This window comes from Pantherophis guttatus, chromosome 1 (assembly GCF_059756535.1).
Source record: "Pantherophis guttatus breed Tessera chromosome 1, ASM5975653v1, whole genome shotgun sequence".
NCBI classification, from domain to species: domain Eukaryota; kingdom Metazoa; phylum Chordata; class Lepidosauria; order Squamata; family Colubridae; genus Pantherophis; species Pantherophis guttatus.
In genome coordinates this window covers 35,052,136-35,077,704 of record NC_142063.1, presented here as the reverse complement: position 1 = coordinate 35,077,704, position 25,569 = coordinate 35,052,136, and the positions used below count along the sequence as shown (strand labels likewise).

General features: G+C 36.3%; 1 protein-coding gene across 5 annotated transcripts in view; it reads right to left on the bottom strand.

The window, feature by feature from the left end:
• BRF1 (BRF1 general transcription factor IIIB subunit) overlaps positions 1-25,569 on the bottom strand; it is a 220,274-nt gene that overhangs the window by 81,668 nt on the left and 113,037 nt on the right. For all 5 annotated transcript variants that reach the window (XM_034433593.3, XM_034433597.3, XM_034433595.3 and 2 more), the window contains 4 exons: positions 11,166-11,292; positions 8,206-8,245; positions 7,355-7,447; positions 2,493-2,744 (listed from right to left, as the gene is read on the bottom strand). In XM_034433593.3, coding sequence (XP_034289484.2) covers positions 2,493-2,744; positions 7,355-7,447; positions 8,206-8,245; positions 11,166-11,292 — 512 coding nt within the window. The remainder of the gene's footprint in view (positions 1-2,492; positions 2,745-7,354; positions 7,448-8,205; positions 8,246-11,165; positions 11,293-25,569) is intronic.

Below are 25,569 nucleotides of genomic sequence, written 5' to 3'. Positions count from 1 at the left end.
TAGGAACTAGTTGGAATTAACAACCCCCATCACTCTTGATTACTGGCTATGAGGCTAAAACTAATAGAAGCTGTAGCTGAAACTTCTGGAAGGAATTGGGGAAGAGTTCTCTTGTTTTAGTCTGTTAGGATAGACTCCATGTGTACTGAACCACTGCCTCCAGAATTTTCAGCTAGTATGACTTCGAGAATTGTCCAACATACCAAAGGCCACCAGATGAAGAAAGCTGCTCTATAGTACACAAACGGCACTAAAAAATTCTCTATAGATTTATACTACTCTTAAACATTTATAATGGATGGTATGCAGCCTACCTGAGCCTCAGATCTGGAGCTTTTGAAGATGAAAAGGCACCTTTAATAAGGGTAAGGGTGTGGAGCAGGGATAGGAGTGTAAAAAGTGATGATGATAAAAGGACACAACACTGTCATGGAAAGTCACAAAAATGAGAAGGAAATTAATGGCTGCAGAAAACAACAGGTACCATATACTGATTCTGAAAGTGGAATCAAGAAACAAGCACAGCTATTACACTCCACACTTGATTAAACAAGGCAGAATTTCTGCATCTGCAGTCAGCTAATCTGTCAGTATGTCTGGTTCAAAATAGATATATAAAAAAGAGGTGAGCAATATAGTCCTCAGCCCTGTTTGTGTGTGCATGTGCAGGAAAGCTGACAACTCTTGCTAAAATTGTAAATATAATTTCTCACAATTCTGACAGGAGGAAACACATAAAAACTGAGTGTAAACTCTATAAGAGGCATAATATACTCTGAAAATAATTTCCCTCTAAATGGAGGAAAAGCCTGTGTATGACTCAGGTTTATCTACTTTACACCATAGGCTTGTCTGCTGCTGCCCTTTATTCTCCAGAAATATTATGTTTCGATGTGTCTGATTCCAAAAATATTGGGACATCTTTTTGGCTCAGCATACAAATCTATAATCTCCAGCATCCTGTTTTTGTTCCCTGGACAACCCGCTACTTTAATGAGGTCCAAATTAGATTTCTGTTTCTTTGTAGGTAGGGTACCTCTGTGTAGGGTACCTCTATGTACAACTGGAAAGCTATAATGAATTATAGGCAATCCCTAGTAGGTCATGATAAAAGTATCAGATAATAAAATTACTATTATTTTTATTTATTACATGTATATACCACCCATCTCCCCTACTGGGCAATTCTGGGCAGTTTACAGCTCATAAAAAGATAAATGGAAAAGCAATTAAAATATTATAAACGTTAGGAAATGATAATTACCTAACTTGTTGAGTTGGCAATATATAAAACCTCAATATATCTTTAAGACTGTATTGCTGTATTGCATCATACTGTGTCCTGACTGGTTAGCTCTGTAGCCAATGTCCTTAAGAGGGAGCTTGAAACATGGTTTGTTTCTCTTTGCTAATCATTATTGCTCTTTGCTGTGTTTGCTACTGTTTGCAACTGTTTATTGTGTATGACTACGACGAATGGTAAGAAGACTTTGTTATTGGATTATCCCTGGACTATTGTTTTACTATCTACTGTATGACCTGGACTGTTTATTGGACTGTGCCTTATTACTATTTCCTAAAAAGTAAACACAACTCAGTGTATCTGTGCGTTGGCTGTTTTTTCGCAACTGTTCTCAATCGCTTTCATGTGCACACCCTTGCTACTCTAGAGTTGCTCTGTGAATTTCCTTAACAATAACTATGCAAATTAAAATTTTAAAACTATACATAAAACCAGGACCAAGAGATATACACCATGGGGATGAGATCTTCTAACCCCATCAACCAGTGGTGAGCACCTCCCTTGTGGCTCCAAGCCAACTGGCCAAACCAAGTTTTAATACCCTTCAGGAAGGCCAAAAGGGTGGGAACAGGTCTCATCTCCGGTGGTAGAGTGTTCCACAGAGATGGGGGATGCTAAACATTCTACCAATCAACCTCAAGGCCATATGAGAACCTACAAATAGCCCAGAGATATTCATGAGTCTTCAGACTGTAAGTGCATTTATTACGAAGGAACAGTAAAACCCAGAAAATGTGAAATATAAGGCACCAGTGATGTTATCTAGTTGGGCAACGAAAAATCTGCAAGCAAACAACCAAGCTCAAAGAACATCAAAAATTCCTCAGTTCAATCCTGAGTGACATGCTTTATATTCTCTTCTGTTAGAACTAATTCTTTCCTTACTAGGGTTTTAATCATTTTCAGGGGATGAAGAAAACCACATTTTATTCATTATATGAAAACCACAGATGTACAATGTAAGCCAACAAATCTATTTTGAAAAGAATAAACACCAGCAATTAATGAAAACATGTCAAATAAAAAGAAAAGCTATGGAACTAATTAAAAAAAACTGCAACATTTCTAAATGCTACAAAATGCGAACACTAGTGCCCTGAAAAACCCACATTTAATGTTCACAAACTTTTTCAGGATTGTAATTCAGTGATTATTCAAATGAATAATTTATAAATAAATTAATACTTACTATGGTCTCGGTCTTTAGTCAATATACATTCTTTTATAGATTCTGTTATTCCAAGACTGGCTGCAGTAGGAAGAGGTCCAAGCAGTGATTCCAGAGCAGATGGCCTTACAGAAATTTCTTTTTCCTTTGATCTGTCTTTATCAAGCAGTTCATTATAAAAGTCCATGTTCAGATGATTTGCAGCTGCTGCTAGTTCTTCATCTTCTCCATCCTCATCTCCAAATATACTTGAAATAGTATCTTCTATGCAATCTTTAATGACAGAGGATCAAATGTTATCAGATATGATAAAATTAAGTGCTCGATACGCTATTTATGAGTTTCTTAATATTCCCAAAATTATTTTTCTACCTTTCAACAGATCTGTGCTTGTCAAAGGATCAAAGTCGTATCTTCAGAAAGCCAAAAGGTCTAGCTCATTTCTTCTGCAAATTAATGTGTGCAATCTCTATGCAGTGCATCAACAAACATATACTGTATGAATCTTTCCCAATGTGGTTGTCAGTTTTGGAAGCCATATTAGCACCAGAAGCTTCCACGTTGCCAACTCAATGTGTCTGGGAAAGTAGGCTGACAGTGGTCCCATCCAAATTAGCAAATTGTGTCCAACCATGTTTTAATATTATTTCAAATTCCAGTTATAAACAGAACATTTATGAAACTCAATATCAAGTATAGCAACATATTCATAATATTTAACAGATTGTGTAATACCACATACTGTATAATGTCAGTAGGAGTTTCATCCTGGAAAAGAGTAATCCATGTGAGGAGATCCCAGAAATGATGTCCTTGCTGCAGACAGTTCATTATCTAATGTAGCTTAGAGTGTTACATTTACTCCCTTGTCTAGGAGCAGGTTCAAATTAGACCAGTTTTCCAATTACAGTTGGAAAAAACATATGGAATAACAACTGTAAAATACTGAAATATCCTGAGAGTTCAATGTAGTGGATTTTAAGCAAAATCACTGAGATATGAGCCAGGCTTCACATCACTTGAGCAATACTATATCCTAAGTTGTTTGTTTGTTGTCTGTCTGTCTGTCTGTTTGTTTGTTTGGTTGGTTGGTTTTTATCCCACCTTTATTTGTTTTATAAATAACTCAGGGCAGAGAACATATTCATACTCATTTCTTTTCCTATTTTTCCCACAACAAATCTATGAAGTGGGTTTACTCAAGAGAGAGTATCTGACCCAAAATTACCCAGCATGCCTAAGGCAGGACTAGAATGCACAGTCTTCTGATTTCTAGCCTGATGCCTTAATCACTATACTGAACTGGTACTCAGATATCCAGCTTACTATCTAATAATGTAATTAACATGGATATATTTCATGCCAATGATTAGTTCCTTCAAAACAGGAACAATTAAGTACTTTTCTTTGGTGAGACCTCTATTTTGGAACTGCAACTAGAGGGGTTTGTGTTGGCTTCTCCTTATTAAGGTCTCAAAATATATCTTTTCACTCAGGATCTTGCTTTTACATTCTGCAGAAGTATATCCACTTACCTGAATAGGCTTCTGAATGCTACTAACCACTTAGTCATTACTTAATATTAAACGGGCAGGGGACTTTTTATGGCTGGCAACCAAACTTTTTCTCATTTTCAATTTAGCTCCCAAGATCCACAAAAAACATTACAGTGACAGGACTAGAAGGTCGGGGGCTGGGGGGTTGGAAAGGTGGTACATTTAAACTTATCCTTGCAATAGGAAAGAATCATTTGTAGAGCTGACACTTTCATCAAAATGGCAATTAGTGCCAGGAGATGCAATACCACTTCTCCTTTGAAGACATAGGCAGAATTCCAGAGTTGAATGAACTCATGATAACTGGTGCGGAGCCTGCTTTACGAACATGAGTGATGTTATTAGGAATTAATTCTTCTACATCTTGTAGGTGAATTATTGCACTTCGATAATGAAGTACTATTCTAAGAATTGAAATCTAAACCATGTAGTGGGGCCATTAAAGAAATAAGATTCAGTAACCAAGTACTCCTTAATTGTGCATAGTTTTAGCTCTGACTGACAGCCTCCCTCACTCTGATTACCATTATTGCTAAAATAATAAAAATAGGAAGAGCAACAGCCCCACCACTGAGCCACAATCAGCTCCCAAGACTCACCCCATATAAAAATATGAACTTTGGAAAATAGGGAAAACGCAATTTAACAGTATCAGAAAAGGATTGTTACTTCATATTATATGCAAGTCAGCATAAATTTTAGAAAGCTTGAAGGGTTTAGTATGTACATCAACAGCACAGAATATGTATTGGGGGGAAATCTTATTTATAGCATTATTTATTAAGAATAGTCTTAATAAAGCAAGTATATATTTAGTTGATACAATATATGAAAATATGAAATCAACACTAAAACAGCATTTAAAGACAATTTTTAATAACTTCAAAACCTAAATAACAAGAGATTGGCTTTAAGTCTTTCTTGACATGCAAAGGCACATGGATTTGCTGCCAATCTGGCTATCTTTATGTCACTGCATGTTATAAGCCATAACAAGGATGAGAAAGTACATAAAGATAGAATAAACTAAAATACAATAAGCCTAAAACCAGCAACAGAGCTGAAGGAGGCATCTTCAAACAACAGGCAGGCAGTAGTAGAGTTTGGGTTCAGGGGTTAGGATCAACTCAAATCAAATTAAAGGTAGATCTTGAGATATGATAGCAATTGGGACTGGAAGTTCCATTCCTAAGCAATGCAGTCATAAAGTGTGATGTCAGGTGACACACCACTTAGCTATGGCAATCTCAGCACTTCCTATTGCCATCATTAACCAGATTCCACTTGTCATTAGCCAATTTACCCACCCCATTCCAAGACATTTTAGACTTGGTCTCTTCCAATTCTGAGCCTGCCTCCCCTTCAACTCTTCCCAACTGCCTATTCCCACTCTATCTCTACCCTTTTCTCTGTCCTGCACCCTGCCTTGCAGGATGGCAAGCAGACCTAGAACTAGACAGCTCTGGGGCTTGCCAGGCTGTTGCTCAGGGACTTCTTAGCGTGCTCCGGCTGCAGCCCAGACACCCCAGCCCAGCAGCATAACGTACCATGGTATAACATGGTATGAGGTTGCAGCCACCCCAGGAAGCCTCAGCGATCCCAGCAGCATGGTGCAAAGCCACAGCCACCCCAGCCCAATCCCAGTCCCAGTTGCTCTCACCAACCTGCACTCCAAGACACCTGCATCCCTGCGCTCTCCCTCCCCACCTGACTGTCTTCTTGTTCTGGCTGCTAACAAGGTGTGCCCATGCTGGCCCTTCATGAGACAACTGCTGACTATATGAAGTAATCTTCCGCAGGACTCATGAGGAAACTGCCATGCACAATGAGGTAGAAAGCCTCATGCGAAGGGCCAGGCTGGGCATGAGGAAACAGCAAAGAGCCACAGGTGATGCAGAGTGTAGGGAGCCAACATAGATGGCAGGGGAGATAGATGGGGGGGAAGGAGTTGAAGTGTCGCTGCAATCATAAGTGCAGGAAAAACTGCCAAGTGCCCAAATTTTAATCAAATAACTGCAGGAGCACTGCAATAACTGTAACTCTGAGAAAAAGCTATAAGTTCCTTTCATTCAGCGCTGCCGTAATTTCAACCAGTCACTGAACGAATGGTTTTAAGCAGTGGTGAAATCCAAATTTCTTTACTACCAGTTCTGTGGGCGTGACTTGGTGGGAGTGGTTTGGTGGGCATGGCAGGGGAAGGATACTGCAAAATCTCCATGCCCACCCTAGTCCAGGGGAAGGATACTGCAAAATCCTCATTCCCTCCCCACTCCTGGGGGAAGGATATTGCAAAATCTCCATTCTCACCCCACTCTGGGGCCAGCCAGAGGTGGTATTTGCCAGTTCTCTGAACTACTCAAAATTTCCGCTACCAATTCTCCAGAACCTGTCACAACCTGCTGGATTTCACCCCTTTGTTTTAAGTCGAGGACTCCTATAATAAAATAATGCACAGATATTTTCCCGCAATGTTCTGTTAAATTGAAGTACTTTTGTAATAAATAAAATCATACACTGTTCTCTTAAATGTTATAATTTCATACAAAAGTGTTTGCACAGTATAGCTCAAGTGATTTCCCCAAGTAGCTGCTCAAGGAGTTGGCATTCAACCATTTAAAACTCACTTAAATGCCTCCACCATTTTCAGCTTTCCAAAATTCACTTTTTGTGTTGGGACAATAGCAATTTCTTGATCCAAAATATTTTCACTCAGAAGTCTCCTGACCAGTTGAACTATAAAAAATAAAAATTTTGGCGTTTGATTTTTATTCACTTATTTTATTTATTTTTAAATTGTGAAATCAAACATTATATTGCCAAATGTAAAAAATGCATTTTTTAAAGTATTTGTTAATTTGCAAAGCTGAAAGTCTGCCAAAAGGCTCAGGACAAAAATGAAGCTATTTATATATCATACTTGCATAATTCCATAGCTGCATAGTTGCAGTAGCCTGCCCTCACCAACTCACACGCCTTCCCTGTCCCTTCCTCTAGCAGCTGTTGGAATTCCATTTTCAAGATACTTGGGAAGGAAATCAGTGTTCTCAGGTCAGGTAGCCAGTAGTAGCATAGATCAAATTCAGTCTCCCTTTCCCATGAAATAACATTCCACCAACTCACCTCTCCAATAGCTGGCAGTGATGAAAAAGCTTGAGATTCTAGGTTGCAGGTGGCTATATTAAAGGATTCTTTTTTTTTTTTACATTATCCTACTCTTGCCGTATTTTAAATCAATCTTGTGGAATGTATGCCTCTATTACCAAACTGCCATACAATCATTTTCATATTTAAGCATATTCCTGATTAATGGATTTCAGATCAACTTACCATCCTTGCTGTAATTTGCATAAACTCCTTTTGCTTTGGGCCGGCTATTTTCTAATTCATTCTCTATTTCATCTTGATAGCTTGTTATTTCACCTGCCAGAAACAGAAAAATCACTAGTGGGCAAAGGAAATTGGACATAATTGAAATGAAGGAAAAGTAAATAAACTTTAGTTATAGTCAAAGACCATCTGTCAGTTACATATAAAAAAGGACAATAAAAAAGGAAAGAACGGGAAAAATGAAACTCTCTAACAATTAAATCAATTTAGATTTAGCCTATTTCTTTAGCCTATTTAAAAAGCATGTCTGTCTTATGTCTGCTCATTTAAAAACCCAAAATCTACAGAAAGACTTTAAGAATCCTTCTAAGGATGTCTACCAGGACATGTATTATGAAAGTCTGTGCACCAGGCCACATAGAATGAGCAGCACATGTGTAATTGTCTCAATTTCCCCCACCAAGTAAAGGCATAAATGCTCTTGCACTGCGATGTTATTAACATGGATGGCAGAACAGTTAATCTGGCCAAAGAAAGGGCTCTCCAGTGAGGCAAATACATGACATTAACTAGATAATTAGTTGGAATGAACAATCTTCCAGATAAACTAACACCATAATAGATGACAACTGTACTCAGATTTTCTGACGATTAACATTAAACATGTTGATTCACTGTTATTAAAGGGAGATCTGGTATTGGGCTAAGAGTTATAATATCTTGCAAACCATTTCTTCTAGAACAATAGAAAACTGTCAAAAAGATCAAACAAGGGATATGACAGATTTCTACTGATTAGATAAGTGATCATAAAAATTTGGGGAAAAATACCGATAGAATATATACTCTACCTTCTAATTCTTCAAGCTTTTTTGACAATTCCTTCTCAAGCTGGATAGGGAAAAGAGAAAAGAGATGTTAGAAATTTTTGTCCTAAGTATATTAGGCAGTATTATTATCTACTGATGTTGCTAGGCCTGTGCCCTTGGGGCTTCAGCCTTCTGAATATTTTCCTCAGCTCCAAATATATTCCCTAGAGCCTTGAAAGTCCATTGTTGGCAATTATTTTCCCCCTTAAGTTTAATTGCCAGGCAGGTATTACTTTCCAGGAGCAAGACTACAGTTGAGAAGTTTGCCACTTGCTACATATTTTCATCAGAAAATGCTTTACAGATGTGGCAATTACCTAATGGTAAATACATTTGTTTCCTCCTCCTTTGCTCATTTTGCAAAAATCCTTTTGAATGAGCTCCAATTCTTTATGATGGCATTCCATGTTAAAGTATATTCACCAACATTCAACAGGATAAAGTTCAGCTAAGGTCTGACAGAGATTTTTAAAAAACCTTTCTATATGTCATAAATAAAGACTAGATTTTGAATATCTATACCCAAAGTTCTATAGAAAATATTCTAGAGGGAAATTCAATCCAGCCCCAAAATTTATTTTTTTTAACAGCTGTAATAATTTGTATGCAAAATTAATAATTGTTCACAAATATCTATCTCAGAAAACTGACTCAGTGACAGTCTGCATGTCTTGGCAAGCAACATTTTGGAACGACTCCAATGCAATTTGATCATAATTAATAGCAATGCTTATTTTAAACTGGACCAGTTAAAACACAGAATTTTAATGAAAGGAGAACTTGGAAGCGAGGGGGAGTTGGAACTAATTATCAAGCAAATACCTTTCCAGCTGTGGCCTTTGCTAATTGGGGTAGAAGAATGAATGTGGCATACATAAGAGAAGAAATCTACATGCAATATAACAAGCTTACAAGCTTATGTATCATAAGAAAAAACCCAACTCTTGTAAGTCAGAATACATTTGCCACTACACTATGAAGTGAACTATCCATTGTTTAGGAGAATTGCAAATAAACTCCAGTAAAACCACAGTAAACTGTTGTGACAGTTTTTCAGACAGAGTGAACACTTTTGCCCAATTCAGATTAATGATTTTTAATTTCATTCAATTTTGGATGATTCTCAGAGATTACTTGGACAAATCCCTGCAATTTTCTTGGCAAGATTTTTCAGAAGAGGTATGTCACTGCCTCCTTTCCTAAAACTGAGAAAATGTAACTAGTCCAAGGTCACCCGGCTTTGTGCCTAAGGCGGGACTAGAACTTCTGGTCTCCCAGTTTCTAGACTGATGCCTAGTACACCGAACTGGCTCTGCAGAAAGAGTGAAGATTTTTTCCCAATACAGACTGATGACACCACACCTCAAATAGTTGGATGGCCTCACCCAGTGGCTTCACTTAGATGTTAAAAAGCAAGAAAGGACTGACCCCTGTGGAATTCCACAAATCTGTCAGATTAATGGGCTGACTCTCAGCCTCTACCACCACTAACTTGAATCTGTTATTGAGGAAGGAGAGGAACCACGGCAAAACAGTGCCTCAAAATTATCAAGTACAGTACTAGATCAACAACAGCACTATAGTCAATGATGTAAAAAAAAAAAAAACCCCACTGAGAGATCTAAGAGGACCAGGTCCAAATTAACCATGGCTTTCTCTATTCCATTCCCAGACCAGAATCCTGATTGAAAAGGGTTTAGGTAAACTGCTTCATCTAGGATATGCCATAGTTTTTTCCACTACTATCATTTCAATAAACTAAATAAAAATCCCTAAATAAAGGGAAAGTTGGAGACCTGATGATCTTATCTAAAACCTCCAAGTCCATGGATGATTCCTCTAAAAGGCAAAACACCACTCCTCTCTGTAACAGCCACTGCCAACTCTCCTCCCATAAAAACATTATCCCTGTTTGACCCAAAGACCCAGAACTGACCTAATGCAAGCCCATTAATGTGGCTGAGAAATGCCTTTCTTATACACTGCTCAAAAAAATAAAGGGAACACAAGTAGAAGACATCCGAGATCTGAATGAATGAAATAGCCTTATTAAATACTTTGTTCGTTACATACAGTAGTTTTGTGTCCCCTTTAGTTGTTTGAGCAGTGTATAAACTACTGTATGTAAAGAACAAAGTATTTAATAAGGCTATTTCATTCATTCAGATCTCGGATGTCTTCTGCTTGTGTTCCCTTTATTTTTTTGAGCAGTGTATATTCGGTACATTAGGGAAGAAACATTGAAATGGGATCAGATGATATATTGGGAGTGATACTGTAACAGTGGATTCTGATAAGAATCTTGTTGCCATTGTATAAACAATATCCAGATGTAAAAGAGAAGTTTCCTCCACTATGTGGCACAGACACAGAAGGAAAAAAAAAGCAACTGGCTAACTGCTTTGAATGCTGTATGTGTGTGTGCCTGTGTCTTTGTGTGCGTGCACATGTACGTGTGTGTGTGTGTGTATTCATATTTGAAGCAAAAGTATAAGAAATTCTTGTACTATTGTTTACTGATCAAAGCTCAGAAAGACTTGAACCTCAATTGTTCATTTCCAGTTATGATTGCTGCTAGAAAGATCTGACAGCTGTTTTGCAAAAGTCTCAAGTGTTTTAAGAGAAATTCCCCCCTCCCAAAAAAATAACAAATTTTTTAATGATCAAGATAAGTGGAAAAGAATTTAAGCAGATTCTGATACTTTTTGTTTTTCAGAATGTTTTTATTGAATTAGACTGATGCAGTGAGGGAACTGAAGACATTATTACATAGTTTACTGGTGTTACATATGCTTATACTATACGTATGGGATTTTTTGTCACTTTGGGCTTCAGATGTGAAAGAGTGAAGGATAAAATTATGAAGATAGCATGGCAGAGCTTTATAACTCCTATTACAAAAGGAATTAAGAATTAGGGAAATGAACAACTGAAAAATTCACCTGTTGAATCTTTATCTTTCGTTGACCAGCTGTAAATGAAGGAGGATCACATTCCTCTTCCAGGTCAATGGTCATGAACTCATCTATTGTTAGCTGACTTGCAGGTGTATCTTCAAATTCTGTAAGTCTAAAAGCATATATTAAAAGATTAATGGATGATTGTCACAATATACAAGTCAAAATTTACATACAAAATTTTTCGCAACAAAACTATATACAAATATGAGATAAATCCGTTTCTGTACTGCGGAATCCTTGGTGCTCTCTGAGCTTGTTTACTTGCAGACGTTTCATTTTATTTCTGTATTCCATTCCACCAAAACTAATGACCAATAGGCAAGATAGGCAAGCAAAATCTTCTTCCATTTGAAGTGTGTATCAAAATGCAGGAACAAACTGCACATTTTTTCAAAATGTAAACATCTTGTCATTAACCCAGTTTTACTTAAGAATCGTTATAACCTAATTTTGCAAGCAAGTTTAACCTATGTTAAGCTGTCTAAGCCTGAAATGACAATTAGTCTCCAGACTTTAAATTAGGATTGTCAAACTCGCAGCCCATGGGCCAGATGCGTCACACGCTGGCCACGCCCACGCCCGGCTTAGTGAAAGGGGGGGAAGTCCTGATACGTCACGTGATGATGCTGTGACGACACGAGTTAGACACCCCTGCTTTAAATCTTTTGTAAGTTTGAAGAACTCTGGTAGTATCTTTTTCAACTAATTTTATTTAAAAACATAAGCTCCACACTTCACTTCATCAGATCCAGTGGCTAGGTTGATATAGAATTTAAATTAGGATGAAGCGGGGAAGGAAAAGATTATGCCAATGCAGATTACATTCAAGACAGATTATAAGAACCCTATCATCTAACAACTATAATATGTTAAAAACTTATTATGTTAATTAAGACTTTCTGAGATTACCTGAAACTGATATATAGGAATCCAGAAATCTCTTACTTAATGCTGCTGTTTCAAAACAATCACTGAGAGGTCTGCCATTGGAAGACCTCAGAGGCTGAAATGTTTGTTCTTTCTAGGAGAATTTAACCATTAGCTTATCAATTTGTCTAAAATATTTATGTTGAATCAACATAAACATTACTTTAAAAATATGTATCTATCTTGCCGGAAAGATTTATTTTCACAACACTAATTATCCTGCATAAACAGGGCTATTTCTTATTGTTCTCTTCAATATGTTTCATTTGGATAATGTATTTTTAAATATTCTCACCTACTAAAGTAAATATTTTCCTGGGGAGAATAATTCTCATGTATTTAATAGCTTCCAGAGATAATACCTATTTTTCCATGCAACCACTGGAATCTTCCTACCAATTGGCATAATATAGGTTTTACATTATGAAAATATATAGCCTTCTATATTTTAGTACTACTTATATAGCTGTTCTGTTAACATATGCAAACACATATGTTTACACACACACACACATATTAAAAACTAGTGTTTTATTAAGAAATGTTAATTATAATTTTAATGATAATGTTAATTATTGTGTGTTCTTTTTTGCTTTATTTAAAAGAAGAGAGTAGAGTTAAAATATAGAAATATAGGTTATAAAGACATTAATAAAAATGATTCAAAGGGGAAGAGGATTAGAGGGAAAGAGAAGAGGATTAGATGTCTTGGAATGTAATAAAATTGCCTCCAAGTAGATATGTATTTAACAGAAATTTTAGCATGGCAATAAGGCATATGACTTATTAGCAAATAAATTAAAAAAGAAAGCTTCATAGATTAAAATAACTCTGTTAAAGCATATTCAGAGAGAAATGTGTGTGTGTGTGTGTGTATGTATGTATGTGTGTGTGTGTGTGTGTGTGTGTGTGTGTGTGTGTATATATATATATAGTATACAGCTTTATGCTAACTGTATTCATCAGAGCATGTACATTTAAATAAATGATTTTCTACACTCAATTACCGTCACTCCTAGCAAGCAGCTCATAGAACATATTGCAACCATCTTCCAAAGAAATATAACAAGTAATTAAATAAAGTGATAATATTACTGTAACTGTTTATCAAATTATTCCAAAAATAATTGCCCTCTATTTTCATTCTTTTGTTTGACTCAGTACTACAGGATAATCACATCTCTGATTCATGTTATCAAGTGGTTAATTATGATACCAAAAACTAACGGAGCTGAATCTTATCAGCCAACTGTACTTTGAATAAAATCAAAAGACTTTTATAATTTATTTGGTCAAAAGATCAAGCAAATTAACTACTGATTATATAAATTTGGATCAAGATAGATTTACTAAAGATGGACAAATAGCAGATTCTATTAGAATTTTAAATTGTATTTTTAATGAGAAATGCACCAAAAATGCACTAGTCATTTTAATCTTAAACGTTAAAAGCTTTTGACCAACTATAATGGCCCTATCTATTTAAACTGGTATATAAGTATCAAATGGGGAAAAATAATCTCATTTAATACTTACACAATCAAATCCCTTTTTGGATTTAGATATTTTTTTGTAATTTAGAGTATTTCACAATAAGAGCTTCACCATAATTGTTCATTTAGATATACATAGCTCCCAAATTAATGTCTATGATTAATATAAAGCATTGTAAGTAATTACAACATGGGGAAATAAAATGTCCACTAAATTAATTAGATTAAATAAAATGAGTTACATCTTGTAATGTAAAATTATATCTTGTGAGCTCATATGAAGTTGAGATCAATTTTCGTTTCTGGGACATATTGCTGATATCAAGATGTCTTTATTACCTAAGGTCTTGTATCTGCTTTATTTATTTACTTATTGGCAACTAATCTGTCTTCATCCACAATTGCTTCACAGCTTGGGACCAGCTCAAGAAAAGGTCATTTCCCATATAGACCAGCAGCCCCCAACCTTTTGGGCACTGGTTCCATTGAGACAAGTTTTTCCGCAGACCGAAGGGGGCGTGGTTTTGTGTGCTGCCTGCATCCTGCTGATAGGGCTTCGCTTGTATGGGCAGCCTGGTTTCTGGGATGCTGCAGACTAGTGCCGCGTCCAGTCCATGGGGACCCCTGATATAGACCCTTTGATACAGAAGGGAGGAAATTTCTGGGGGGGGGAAAACCTGTCCTGTAGATCCTAATGCACAAATAAATTTGTAATATTAGAAATGCAAGCCATGTAGGGTTTAAACATTAAGCCTATAAGTTATACAGTGCCTTGTGAGCAACTGGGAATCAGGCAGATGTTATCCAATTTCTCTATGTGATATAATTAACTGCACTTCTGGAAACTTTTTAAGAGTAAGTCCATTTTAATGGTCTATATAGTTATACGATCTGGTTATACGACCGAAAGTTCACTGATACAATATTAGATACAGCCTACACAGGAGTAGTCAGCATTGATACCATTCTGTAGATCAGTAATCTTTTATTTTCAATAAGCATTTCTCATCTACTTCTGCTTAAAGTGCAAGGAACAACGTGTTAATCTATTAATCTATACTGCTCCTCATACTGCATCTTAAAGTGTGTCTGGAAAAAAAATTAAATAATTAATCAAATAATTAAAACAAACTAAAAGCAGCTATAAATTTAAAGAATATAAAACATATTACCAAAAAGGAAACCAACATTGTATCATACATCCAAAATTCATATAAGTAAGATGTGGTGAGACAGATAGACAGTCCAAGCAGGTTCCTAAAGGATCTAATACTATGCATTTCACAAACTTCGGAAGAGAACACTTCAGAGAAAATTACCCCACAAAAGGCATCCAATGGGTAGCTACATAGATTTTGCTAAACTTGGCACACAGGTGGACATTGTGGAGGACTTTGGTAATCATATATATCTGCCATTGCAAGGGTGATACCTTTTGCTAGGATCTTACATGTCAAAAAGTAAAATGGATAATGGATAAAAAGATTAAACAACTAAAAAGACCTTCATCAATAATTTTAACAAGTGGGCAGCTTTTGCTGAGAAGACAATGTCTTTCAGAAATCCCAATAATGCAATAAGCATGCTCTTCACTTTGAATCCAAGGATAGTTGATCCCCATTTATGGAAGAAGAATATGTCTTTATAAGACATGAAAGAATATATGTTCTGCATTTACCAGATTTTTTTATTAAAAAGGCAGAAGTCCTCACCATGCAAATTCATGATTTGCACTGAAGATCATAATAAATATTCACTGCTACATGCCATGAGAAACCCACTTCTTCCTTTCTTATTTATACATCAATGCTAGTCATTGGGCAAAACAATGAAGCAACAGAATCAGATGAAATATAATGACTTTGTGACTCTAAAAACCAAAAGTAATGTGGACTATTGCCTAAAAGGAATGAGCATAAAAATGAAAATACAGAGTATTGCCTGAAATATTTATTATCAGTGTAACAAATTGCTTGCTAAAAGGAAAGAAATTCCTCAAGGAAATTGGAAAATGGCACTTACTCTATAAAAAGAGACTGTTGCTCATGTCTTACTAGAAGAAAATTAAGAGTTACCTACAGTAAATTGGATTATTGTCCAATACACTGGCAAAAAGTGTCCGATTCACCCAATGATACAATTTAAAATCATTTTACATAGTTCAAGACACTACTTAATTTAGCAAAATCATTTTGATCTGTACCCAATGAAACTCATAGCCAGATACCAAATAAAGCCAAGTTATTTCCATTCATAACCAACATTCTTTTCTTTTTGGTAACATCCCAAATTCCAAAGTCAGCCATCTGCTTGACAGCTGATTTAAGATCTATCTTAACTGACACATATCTACTAACCACCAATATTGTATGATTTTTTTTCTCCCAGATATATAATATAACCTTATCTTGCTTGCTCTGTTTAATACAAAGCTCATGATAAATTTCAAAACTTGGCACACTACACAATAGAAAACTGAACAGCACTCTTTTCCATCCTTGAAAGCATCTTTTGTTATTTTGTACAGTGCTTGCTAGGATCTGTAATTTACATGAACTCGTTTACCTCTTCACAGGCCTAAAGCTGAAGCAATTGTCATTTTATATAAATGCATTATGCATTCTCCAGTGACTATCAATGCAGGCTAAGAATGTGTATAGCTTATAAAGTAATACTAGAGGTTGAAAATGCCTTCAGTTCTTGGCTACAAGCTCGTGCAACAGCACATGCCTTTTATTCAATGTACCCACCCTATCATACTATGCTGAGAAAATATTCATGGCTTGTGCTCAGAGGATTGGGAGGTAGAAATAACCACACAGTTACGTCCTAAGCAATATTTCAGAAACATAGTGACACTAATAGAATACAGGCATGAAGGAGCAAATCTACATTCCAAACCAGAATGTTCTTGAGTGTCATCTTCCTCTCCTTATCTAGAATCAAGAGTTCATGCTGTCTTTCTGCTCCAAACTATGGGCAGGAACCCATAGTTTGTCATGTAGTAAAAGTTAGGGAACTCTACATGAACTCTACTCATCCAGCCTCAGTCACTGGTATCCTGTAAGCAGGACACAAGATAGAAATTTCCTTATCAAGCTGAGAGTTTGGCTGGATAGGCACAGTACAGTACAAGTAGCCCTTGAGTTATGACCAATTGTTTAAACCACGGTCTATAATTACAATGGCCTTGGAAAGGGTAATTCATGGTCTGTAAAGCACTTCCAGCCATTGCAAAACACTGTACCACCACTCCTGTGGTCATGTGATTGCAATCTGGGTATGTGGCAACCTGGTCCCACTTACGGGACCAAGGTTGCCAAGGACTCCATAATGATGTGATCGCCATTGGCAATCTTTTCTGCTGGCTTCCCCAAAAAGGCAAAGTCAATGAAGCAGCTTGCAAAATGGAAGGTTGCAAGCTGATGCTGCCTATTGAGAGGATTTCTTCTCGTCTCTGGGAGCTGGCTGAAAGAGCTGCCTACCAAAGGGAGCTGAACTCCTTCGGCGAGTTTTGCAGAAAATTAACTCAGATCCTGAAGACTTGATCCTTTATTCCACTGGAGGACTTATCTCCCACAAATTAGAGGAGAACTGAACTCCTTCAGCAGGCAACTCTTTCAGCCATCCCCCAGAGACAAGAGGGACCTGAAATCCAATCAGAGAGCAGAGAGGTAGTGCAGTTAAGATAAGGAACATGGGCTGCCTCAGACAGGGGGAGGATGCCCTGGGAGGCCTGGTGCAGGCAGCACCCAAGGGTCTCTGTGCTCAGGGACTGAAAATCCTGCTTGGATTTCAGTGGAGGGGATTTTCAGTTCCTGAGTAGAGAAGCAGAACAATAAGGAAACAAGCATAATAAGGAAACAATAAGGAAACAAGCACACAGAAGGATGGGGGAAGCCCCAGGAAGTCCAGCACTGGCTACACATGAGCTTCTCTCCACTCAGGCCCTGAAAATCTTACATGGATTTCATCAGGGAAGATTTTCTGCTCCTGAGCCTCCTAGTGACTCTCTCCCCAGCCATCCCACATTCCTTAGCTGGGAATATGTCCATTTAACATCCTACAAAATTATTTAACAATTGCAACCAGGATTTACAGGATTGCAGTCATTGAGTGAAGCACTCAATTTAACAGCCACTTTGTTCAACAACTGGTCAAAAGTCGAGGACCAATGCATGTCTCTAGTCTACAGCTTATGATTTCTAGTTCCTGGCTCTCATTTCACAACTGCCTTTATCACAACTCTGCTATTGGTCAAAAGTGGATTCCCATATCTCTCATTTTCTTTTTTATACTGTAAAAAATTTTTTACTCCATGTCACACTAAATTTCTGTGAGAGATTTATCTTAGAGACACTATTTAAAATATGAAGCCCCTTTTTTGTGACTCTTTTGGTAAAGAATACTTAAAAATGACAACACTTTCCTGACACGCTGGGGAAACACATGAAAATTAAAATGCAAGCCCTAAAATAAGCCTATCACAATTAAAAAACTGCAGGGAGTTTCTAGAACATTTCTCAAAACCTAATACACCCACATGTGTGATGGGAGACCATGTGCCCACAGACTTCTCCAATGACTGCCCACACTTGATTTGACTATATTATTAAAATTATATGCTGAATGGAAATCAAGGATCATATTAAAACAAATTAAATGCCCCTCCTCTTATCAGCACTTGTACATTTTTGGGTTTAAAAACAAGGGATGATTTTTTGTGTGTGATCCATGAATGCCAACTTCTGAGCTCTGTAATAATTAGGAATTACTATCAGTGTTGGGTTGCCCCCGGTTCGCACTGGTTCTATAGAACCGGTAGTAAAACTGGCGGGAGGCTCTGCCCATTGACCCTGATGTCATCAAAATGCTTCTGCGCATGTGCAGAAGCTTCTGCGCTTGCACAGAAGAGTGCACGTGCGACTCCGTTGCGAACCGGTAGTAAAGGTAAGTAGAACCCACCCCTGATTACTATCTTTTCCCTTATTGAAATAGAACTCTTAAACTGCTTGCAGAACACACATATTTTTTACTAAACTGAGATTTACTAATCTCAGAAGAGCTAACAGTTTAATTCACATGTAAGAGACCTGTCAATATTTAGCTACTTTTGATTCTCATTGTGGGAGGTGTAAATTTATTCCTATCATTGCTGTGTTGATTCATCTGACCATGTTGGATAACTGCAAATCTGAGTCTAATACCCAGCAGTCTTTCTTATCAACCATTTTATCAACCTGAGTCTTCGGAGAGGGGCGGCATATAAATTGAATTAAAATTAATTCAATTTATATTTAAATTAAATTAAATATTCTCCCATCTTCTTATCAAACCATACATTTTCTATTTTGCCTTAGGAACCACCCTTTTACAATCTAGTCAAGAGTGTAAGGGCAACTTGTTCTTGTTCCTCCTTTCCTTCCAAACAAAAGGAACTATGTTATTTAACAAAGAAGCATTACAGTATAGATAACATCCTCAAAGGTCTTCAATACCCAACAGAAGTTCAGATTGGCCACAAAAAATTAGAACGCTTACAAATTGCCCACAAGCTCACACGGTGCCAGGTCAGTGGGTACATTTTTCTTTATTTGAACTTCAATCTCTCTTATATTCTAGCTTGCAGAACAATTAGTCTGAATATTTATCACATAAACTAGAGAATTTCTTACTTCTTTCATTCTGCACCCAAAAAATGTTCTTTTCCTCTGACACCCATGAGTGACAAAAGAAATTCTTTCTCTAATTCAGCAATCCTACATAGTACAGCAAGATCCATGTATGCAGACTCATAGAGATAACCTTCAGGAACACTTTGTCCATCTTTCCTTAAGGGAACAGGTATTGTGATTCTGGTATGACAGCTAGTCATCCAGAGACTTTGAAATATTTAAAATGACCAATGTTTTTTTCCGTGACTTGCCCAGTTGTGACACTGCCCAATTATGACTTTGACCATCTGAATTGTTATGTCCCCTTTCCTCCACATAGGAAGCTTGGGATACGGTTTCTTTGGACATTCTAACTGACTTATCAGATGTTACAAAACTGGATACCCTGTTGGAGATACATAATCTCTTTTCTCAAAAAGCCTATTTTATTTCCTGTTGTCACCTCCCTTCTGCCTCAACTGATCTTTCAGCAAGTTTTCCAGAACCCATCATCTCATTTCTCAGCAGGGCCCCCAATTCATGGCATCTTTTTGGAAACTATAGAAAACTCCAGCTACTCTTGCCCATCATCAATAATCAAGCAGAAAATCTGAGAGCACAAATGCTTGCATAAAGCAAAACCTTCACTGCCATGTAAAGTACCAATTAGACAAATGACCTCACTTTTTACTTGTATCTGAGTTTGCTAATCACAACTCAGTTCATGCCTCCACTAAGATTTTACCAGTTCAGGATGCCTAGAGTTATCACCTACTTTTATTTGCTGAACATTTGCTTTCTTTCATTTCAGGATCTTCAAGCCACGTAGAATCAAATGGATTGCACCCAGGTTTGCTACAAGCATCTCTCTCTCTCTCCAAAAAAAAAAAAAAAAAAAAAAAAACCCAACTCCCACTGTTACTAAAAATCACATCTGGCTTTCTTTCTCCCCTCTACAGAACAATTAAAAAAGTCGAATGACAAGCTTATTAATCCATTTCCTGTAACTGGGTAGTTTTCCTTTCTATTAACCAGTCAGGATTGCTCTGAGAGAGAGATTTCAACAGCTCCATCAAAGAAATGGAGATGGAAGAAGGGAAAAAACACCTTCTAGCCATCAAAAATCAGACAGACAGAAGAAAAGAAGTGCTGACACTGCCAGATTTAAAGAGAAACAAAAAGAAGCAGATATGGAAATGGTGTAAGGAATAAAGCCGTTAGCACAAGAACTAAGAGTTCCTTAGCTACTGAGACTATTATGTTATGTTACGTTACATTACGTTATATGTTATGTTTTATGTTTTTTTATGTTATGTTGTATTGTGTACCTTGTGTTGTGTTGTGTTGTGTTGTGTTGTGTTATATTATGTTATGTTAAACATATATCAGATGCCTCACAATCCCAGGAAAGGAACAGCCAATGATCTGTTGATTCAGAAAGATGGAAGGGATTACAATTAGCATCTAGGAACACAATTTGTGTGTGTGCGCGTGTGACATAAACCTGATGCTAGTCAAAGTAGGAAGATAGGGAGATCTTTTTGTAGTTTCATTCTTGTCTGAAAGTAAGAAATTAAACTATTTGTATCAGCTTTCTGCTGAGTAAGCCAGTTTCGCAATGAAGAGTCAGCATCTAGAAATTTCTTGTATGACTGTGCGAAGCCCAATACATAGGAAGCTGCGGTATATGAGTAAAACCATTGATTGAACTAAAAGAATATTGGTTCAAACAGGAGTCCTTCCTTGCCTTAGACAGAGATGTCAATTACTGAATCTGGAGATTCTGAATTTAATGTATATGATCAAGAGTTCCTCTTTGGTAGTCTATGCTGAGAAAAAACAAATGAGAAGTCTATGCAGAATTTTTCCCAGATAAAATCTCAAGCAACTTGTCAGAGGCCCTCAGTTTCATAAACAGATCCTTGCACAATTTAAGAGAGTTACATGAAATAAGTACTTATTAATTCAACTGCTACTTAATGGCATTTTAAAAATCTAAATGCTTCAAGAAAAAAATATTGAGCTCAGGGAAGCTTAGTGAAAAAGATTTGTTTTGAATGTGCCCTTGATAAATGCAATATAATGTGAGGTTATTTGAGAAACATCAATCATGTTTTACGAATCTGTGATAAATACAGCTATAATTATAGATCCTGGAAAAATAATTCAGCTGTCACGTTTACCTTGTCAAAGTAAATAACACTGTCAATTTAGTTGATGTGCATGACCTGAGTAAACATTTCAAAGCACAAATTTTGTACTCACGCGCCTTCATTTTAAACAACTGCTAAACTGAATGTGCTTCTTTTACAATTCAATGCATTTGCTATCACTCAAATAAAATGAAAACTGTATACCAATAATCCTTCTGAATCATTTGGAAACTGCAAAATGTCTTACTAGCTATAAGCTTTATTACTGCCTTAAATCAGCAGGTTTTAAGCTTAAATAAATTATAATGATGGTTTTCAAAGAGAGTTTTTACTATGCCTTAGCTTGCTCTGAGGCTTATAAATTCATAGAGGATAAGTCCACAAATCAGTAGGTTGATCAGCTAAAAAACTATTCAATTAGAATGACAAGCCTTTCAGTCTATTGATGGCTGTAAGTCATGATAAGTCCAGAAGCACCATGCTTCTAGTCAAGAATAATATAAAGAAGTGGGAGATAGTTATTGTCTTGATTCTGAGTTTTCAAAAGATATCTGGCCAGCTACTGGGAGAAGTAGGATGCAGAATTAGCTGGATCCAGGTCTCCTAAAACTTCAAAACCTCTTCAGAATAGTTCAGTTTTTAATAACCCAAAAACTAGAAGCATGGGGGCCGATCATATTTTCAGAAGAGGCTGTTCTGTAATGCAGATGCACCAATTGAAAAGTATCCCCATCTTCACAAGCTGATGATGCAATTTCTCCTAGGGAATCAGGTGCAAGACAATACTACAAATACCTCACTACAAAGTCATAAAAAACCTTTATAGGCTAAAATATGTACTTTAATTTCACTTGGAAACTTATAAGAAGTCTATGCTGGACTTGGAACATACTGTATACATCATGTGTAGACCAGTCAATACTTTGGCTGTTGCATTCTGAACCAATTGTTTCAGGTCATATTTAAAGGCTGTCAAATATACTGGTAATCATTCGGAGTAATCAAAAAAGGTGATTTATGACCTGTCTGCCCCCCTCCCCCATCGCACGACTGCATTTTGGGCACTTAGAAAGCAGCTCCCATTTACAACTGCTTGCAGTGTCTTGTGATCACAAGACTGAGATTTGTGACATTTTCTGCTGGTTTCTAGCTCTAAAAATTCCTATTTGGGAAAATGGATTTGGATTTATAACCACAAGATTTGCTGAACTGCACTGTAAACATAGTCATAAAAACAGGTTCAATCACATAGGTTCCTCAATTTATGACTGTCATGAATTATTATTGAAATTCTGGTCCTAATTGTGGTTGTAAGTGGAGATTACCTTTAAGTAGTGATGAGAGTATGTTTGAGAAATGTTCTGAAATAATATAATCTTGACAGTATTAAAATAGGACTGCCTTTGGCTACCTATTTTAATGTGAATTAACTTAGATGACCCAAATTCATTCTTTCTGGCAGACATTTTAGCCATTTTGTACATAATTAAATATATACCTTCACTTCCCTTCATGTATGAATCAATTCCACCCCACAGAGCAGATCACTTGGATTTCATATTTTTCCCATCCTTTTCCTTTCTCTTTGTTTCACAGATGCATAACAAATATTTTTGCTTTCTTTTATCTCCTTTGATCGTTCATATGCTTTTTCACATATTTCTCTTACATTCAAAGTCACAATCTTCCATATGCATATATTGTGGTCATCACCAAATGAACTCAAGATATAGAACTCTGCTTGCCATCATGATTTTGGTCAATTGAGACTTTCACATAAAATTATTTTAATATGATATAGAAGGTATAAGGGTAGCTGTGTCAAATGCATCATTCTTTGCCAATAATAAGGACAACATCAGCCAGTTTTGTCACATTTTGGCTGATATGACACACACAAAAAACCCCCAATGTCAAGTTTTATTCCAAGCATGTCAATTACTCTAGGCAAGTTAGGATTTGAATCCAGAGACTACCTGCAAGTCAACTTCCAATTGCCTGCATCCCATCAATGATATCTGCTCAGAATGCAAATCATTGTACATCATTTAACAGCAAGACAAACATATAAATCCAAGATGCCTAGTGCAATAATTTGCATCAATTTATATATCAAAAAAAGACTATTCAATGGTGTGCTATGAAGAACAAGTTTAAATGAAATTATTTGATCCATATCCCTCTTTAGTTGACAGCAGTTACATGATAAAACAGAATACAGGAGGTGCCTTAGCTATACTGGATAGAAATTATAGGCAAATTCCCTACAACCTTTGCCTATGACTTCATTGCATGGGATATTAAAGGTGATATTCCTCATTATTTGCTCATCATGCCTCTTTTAGCAGCCACAATGAAATATTTACTCCAATGTCAAAAAAGGAAATGGGCTTGACCAACCCCCTAGAAAGTTTGTTTCCTAAGAATAGAATGACCTTCGCAGCTGTGACAGTCTTTATTTGAGCAGCTGCTCAAAGCCATGTCAACTTTTGATTCATCTAAGTAATGAGGGTTATATTTTGCAGATTTGTTTACTTCAGAAATTTTGTGATCCTTTTGCCATGTTTATTATAGGCTTTTTTATTCTCTCCTACATAGTTTATTTATACAAACTACGTTTGAGGTTTTATTTGTTATTTTTAATGTGTATTTTAAGTCAGTGATTTTTGCATTGTGTGAGGTTATGACCTATGGTTATAACAGTAAAAAAATACTATCAAAACTAATATTGGAATATATTGATAATCATTCACCTAAGCCGCTTCTATTAATTTCAATAATTTCAGGCAAAATTTAAACTTTACTTTGTAAATACAGTAATTCAAAATGAATATGTTAATACTGGAATTATTTACTTTCTAGTAAACAGGAAAACAGGAAGTTTTCTGTTACAATAGAACTTAAGGTTCCCTGTAAATGCAAATTATTAAAGAGTAAAAATGGTATTACAAAATAATTATGTTTGACAAGAAAAACAATAAGAAACTACATTTTATATATAAAACAATAAGAATAATCTGACATCACTATCTTGCAAACCTAAATATAGCACATCAAAAGGCATTTTTTAGTCACAGAATACTTGTATTACACAAACCCAAATTACATTATTTCAGAAAGCTGATACATTTGCATAAGCTGTGCTCTTGAAATTAAACAGTGCTGGGGCTTAATAGAAACCTTTTATTCTCAGCAAACTGAAGAGAGAATCAGCTTCCATTCTATCTAGCTGCAAAAAGTAAGTATGTCCTATGGATTTTATTTAAACAGTCCACAACACCAAAGTCTAAATTTCCCTTTTTTTAATGTTCAATTTATTACTTTAAATAATTAAAAATAAAAAATAAAATACTATAAAACAATTACATCGTTACATCCCTGTAGAAACCATGACATTTGAACAGCTGCCATAACCACTAGTACTTTGCAAAAATTTTGCATGAAGCTCCCTTTCCTGAAGGATGTCATTCTCCATTTATTTCAAAATAGGCAGACACTTTATACATAGAAAAAGATACATTTCCAGAAGTAATTTATGGGGAAACCTGCAGGTTCAGGTGCACCATCTATTTGTAGGCTTTGGTTAGGAGCAACTGAATTAATATCTTTTTCTTAAGATGTGATCTTTTGCAGATCCCATAAGCATTCCAGAACAAGACTAAAGAAATATATTCATTACTGAGATTTGGGCCAACATAAACCCATAAAATTGGATTTACCAAGCTTCTGCTCTGTATTTTAATTACAGTTATGACTGGGAAGAAGTATCTTTTAACAGGAAAGGAAACAGCCTATCTATAACAGACCAGAATGTTATATCCTAGGATTGCAACATAAACCACTGATTTAGACATAGAAGGAAACATGGATGACTCACATCAGTTCCACAAATCAATTGCTTGCAGGTAGCTAGTTCCAATCTAAATGTTTATGTTTAACTGTCATTTCAACACTATCTCCTCAATGAAATTTCAGCTTCTGAAATGCAACTGCTCATCCAATTTCCAAAATATGAGACAGAAGAACTACCGTCGATATGCAGTCAATATTTGGATTCAGCTCCAGTTAGACTCTCATGTGCAGTATTGATCACATTCTATTATGACATTCTATGTAACTCTCTGACAAAAAATGTGTAAAAATGAAATTCTATGTAAAT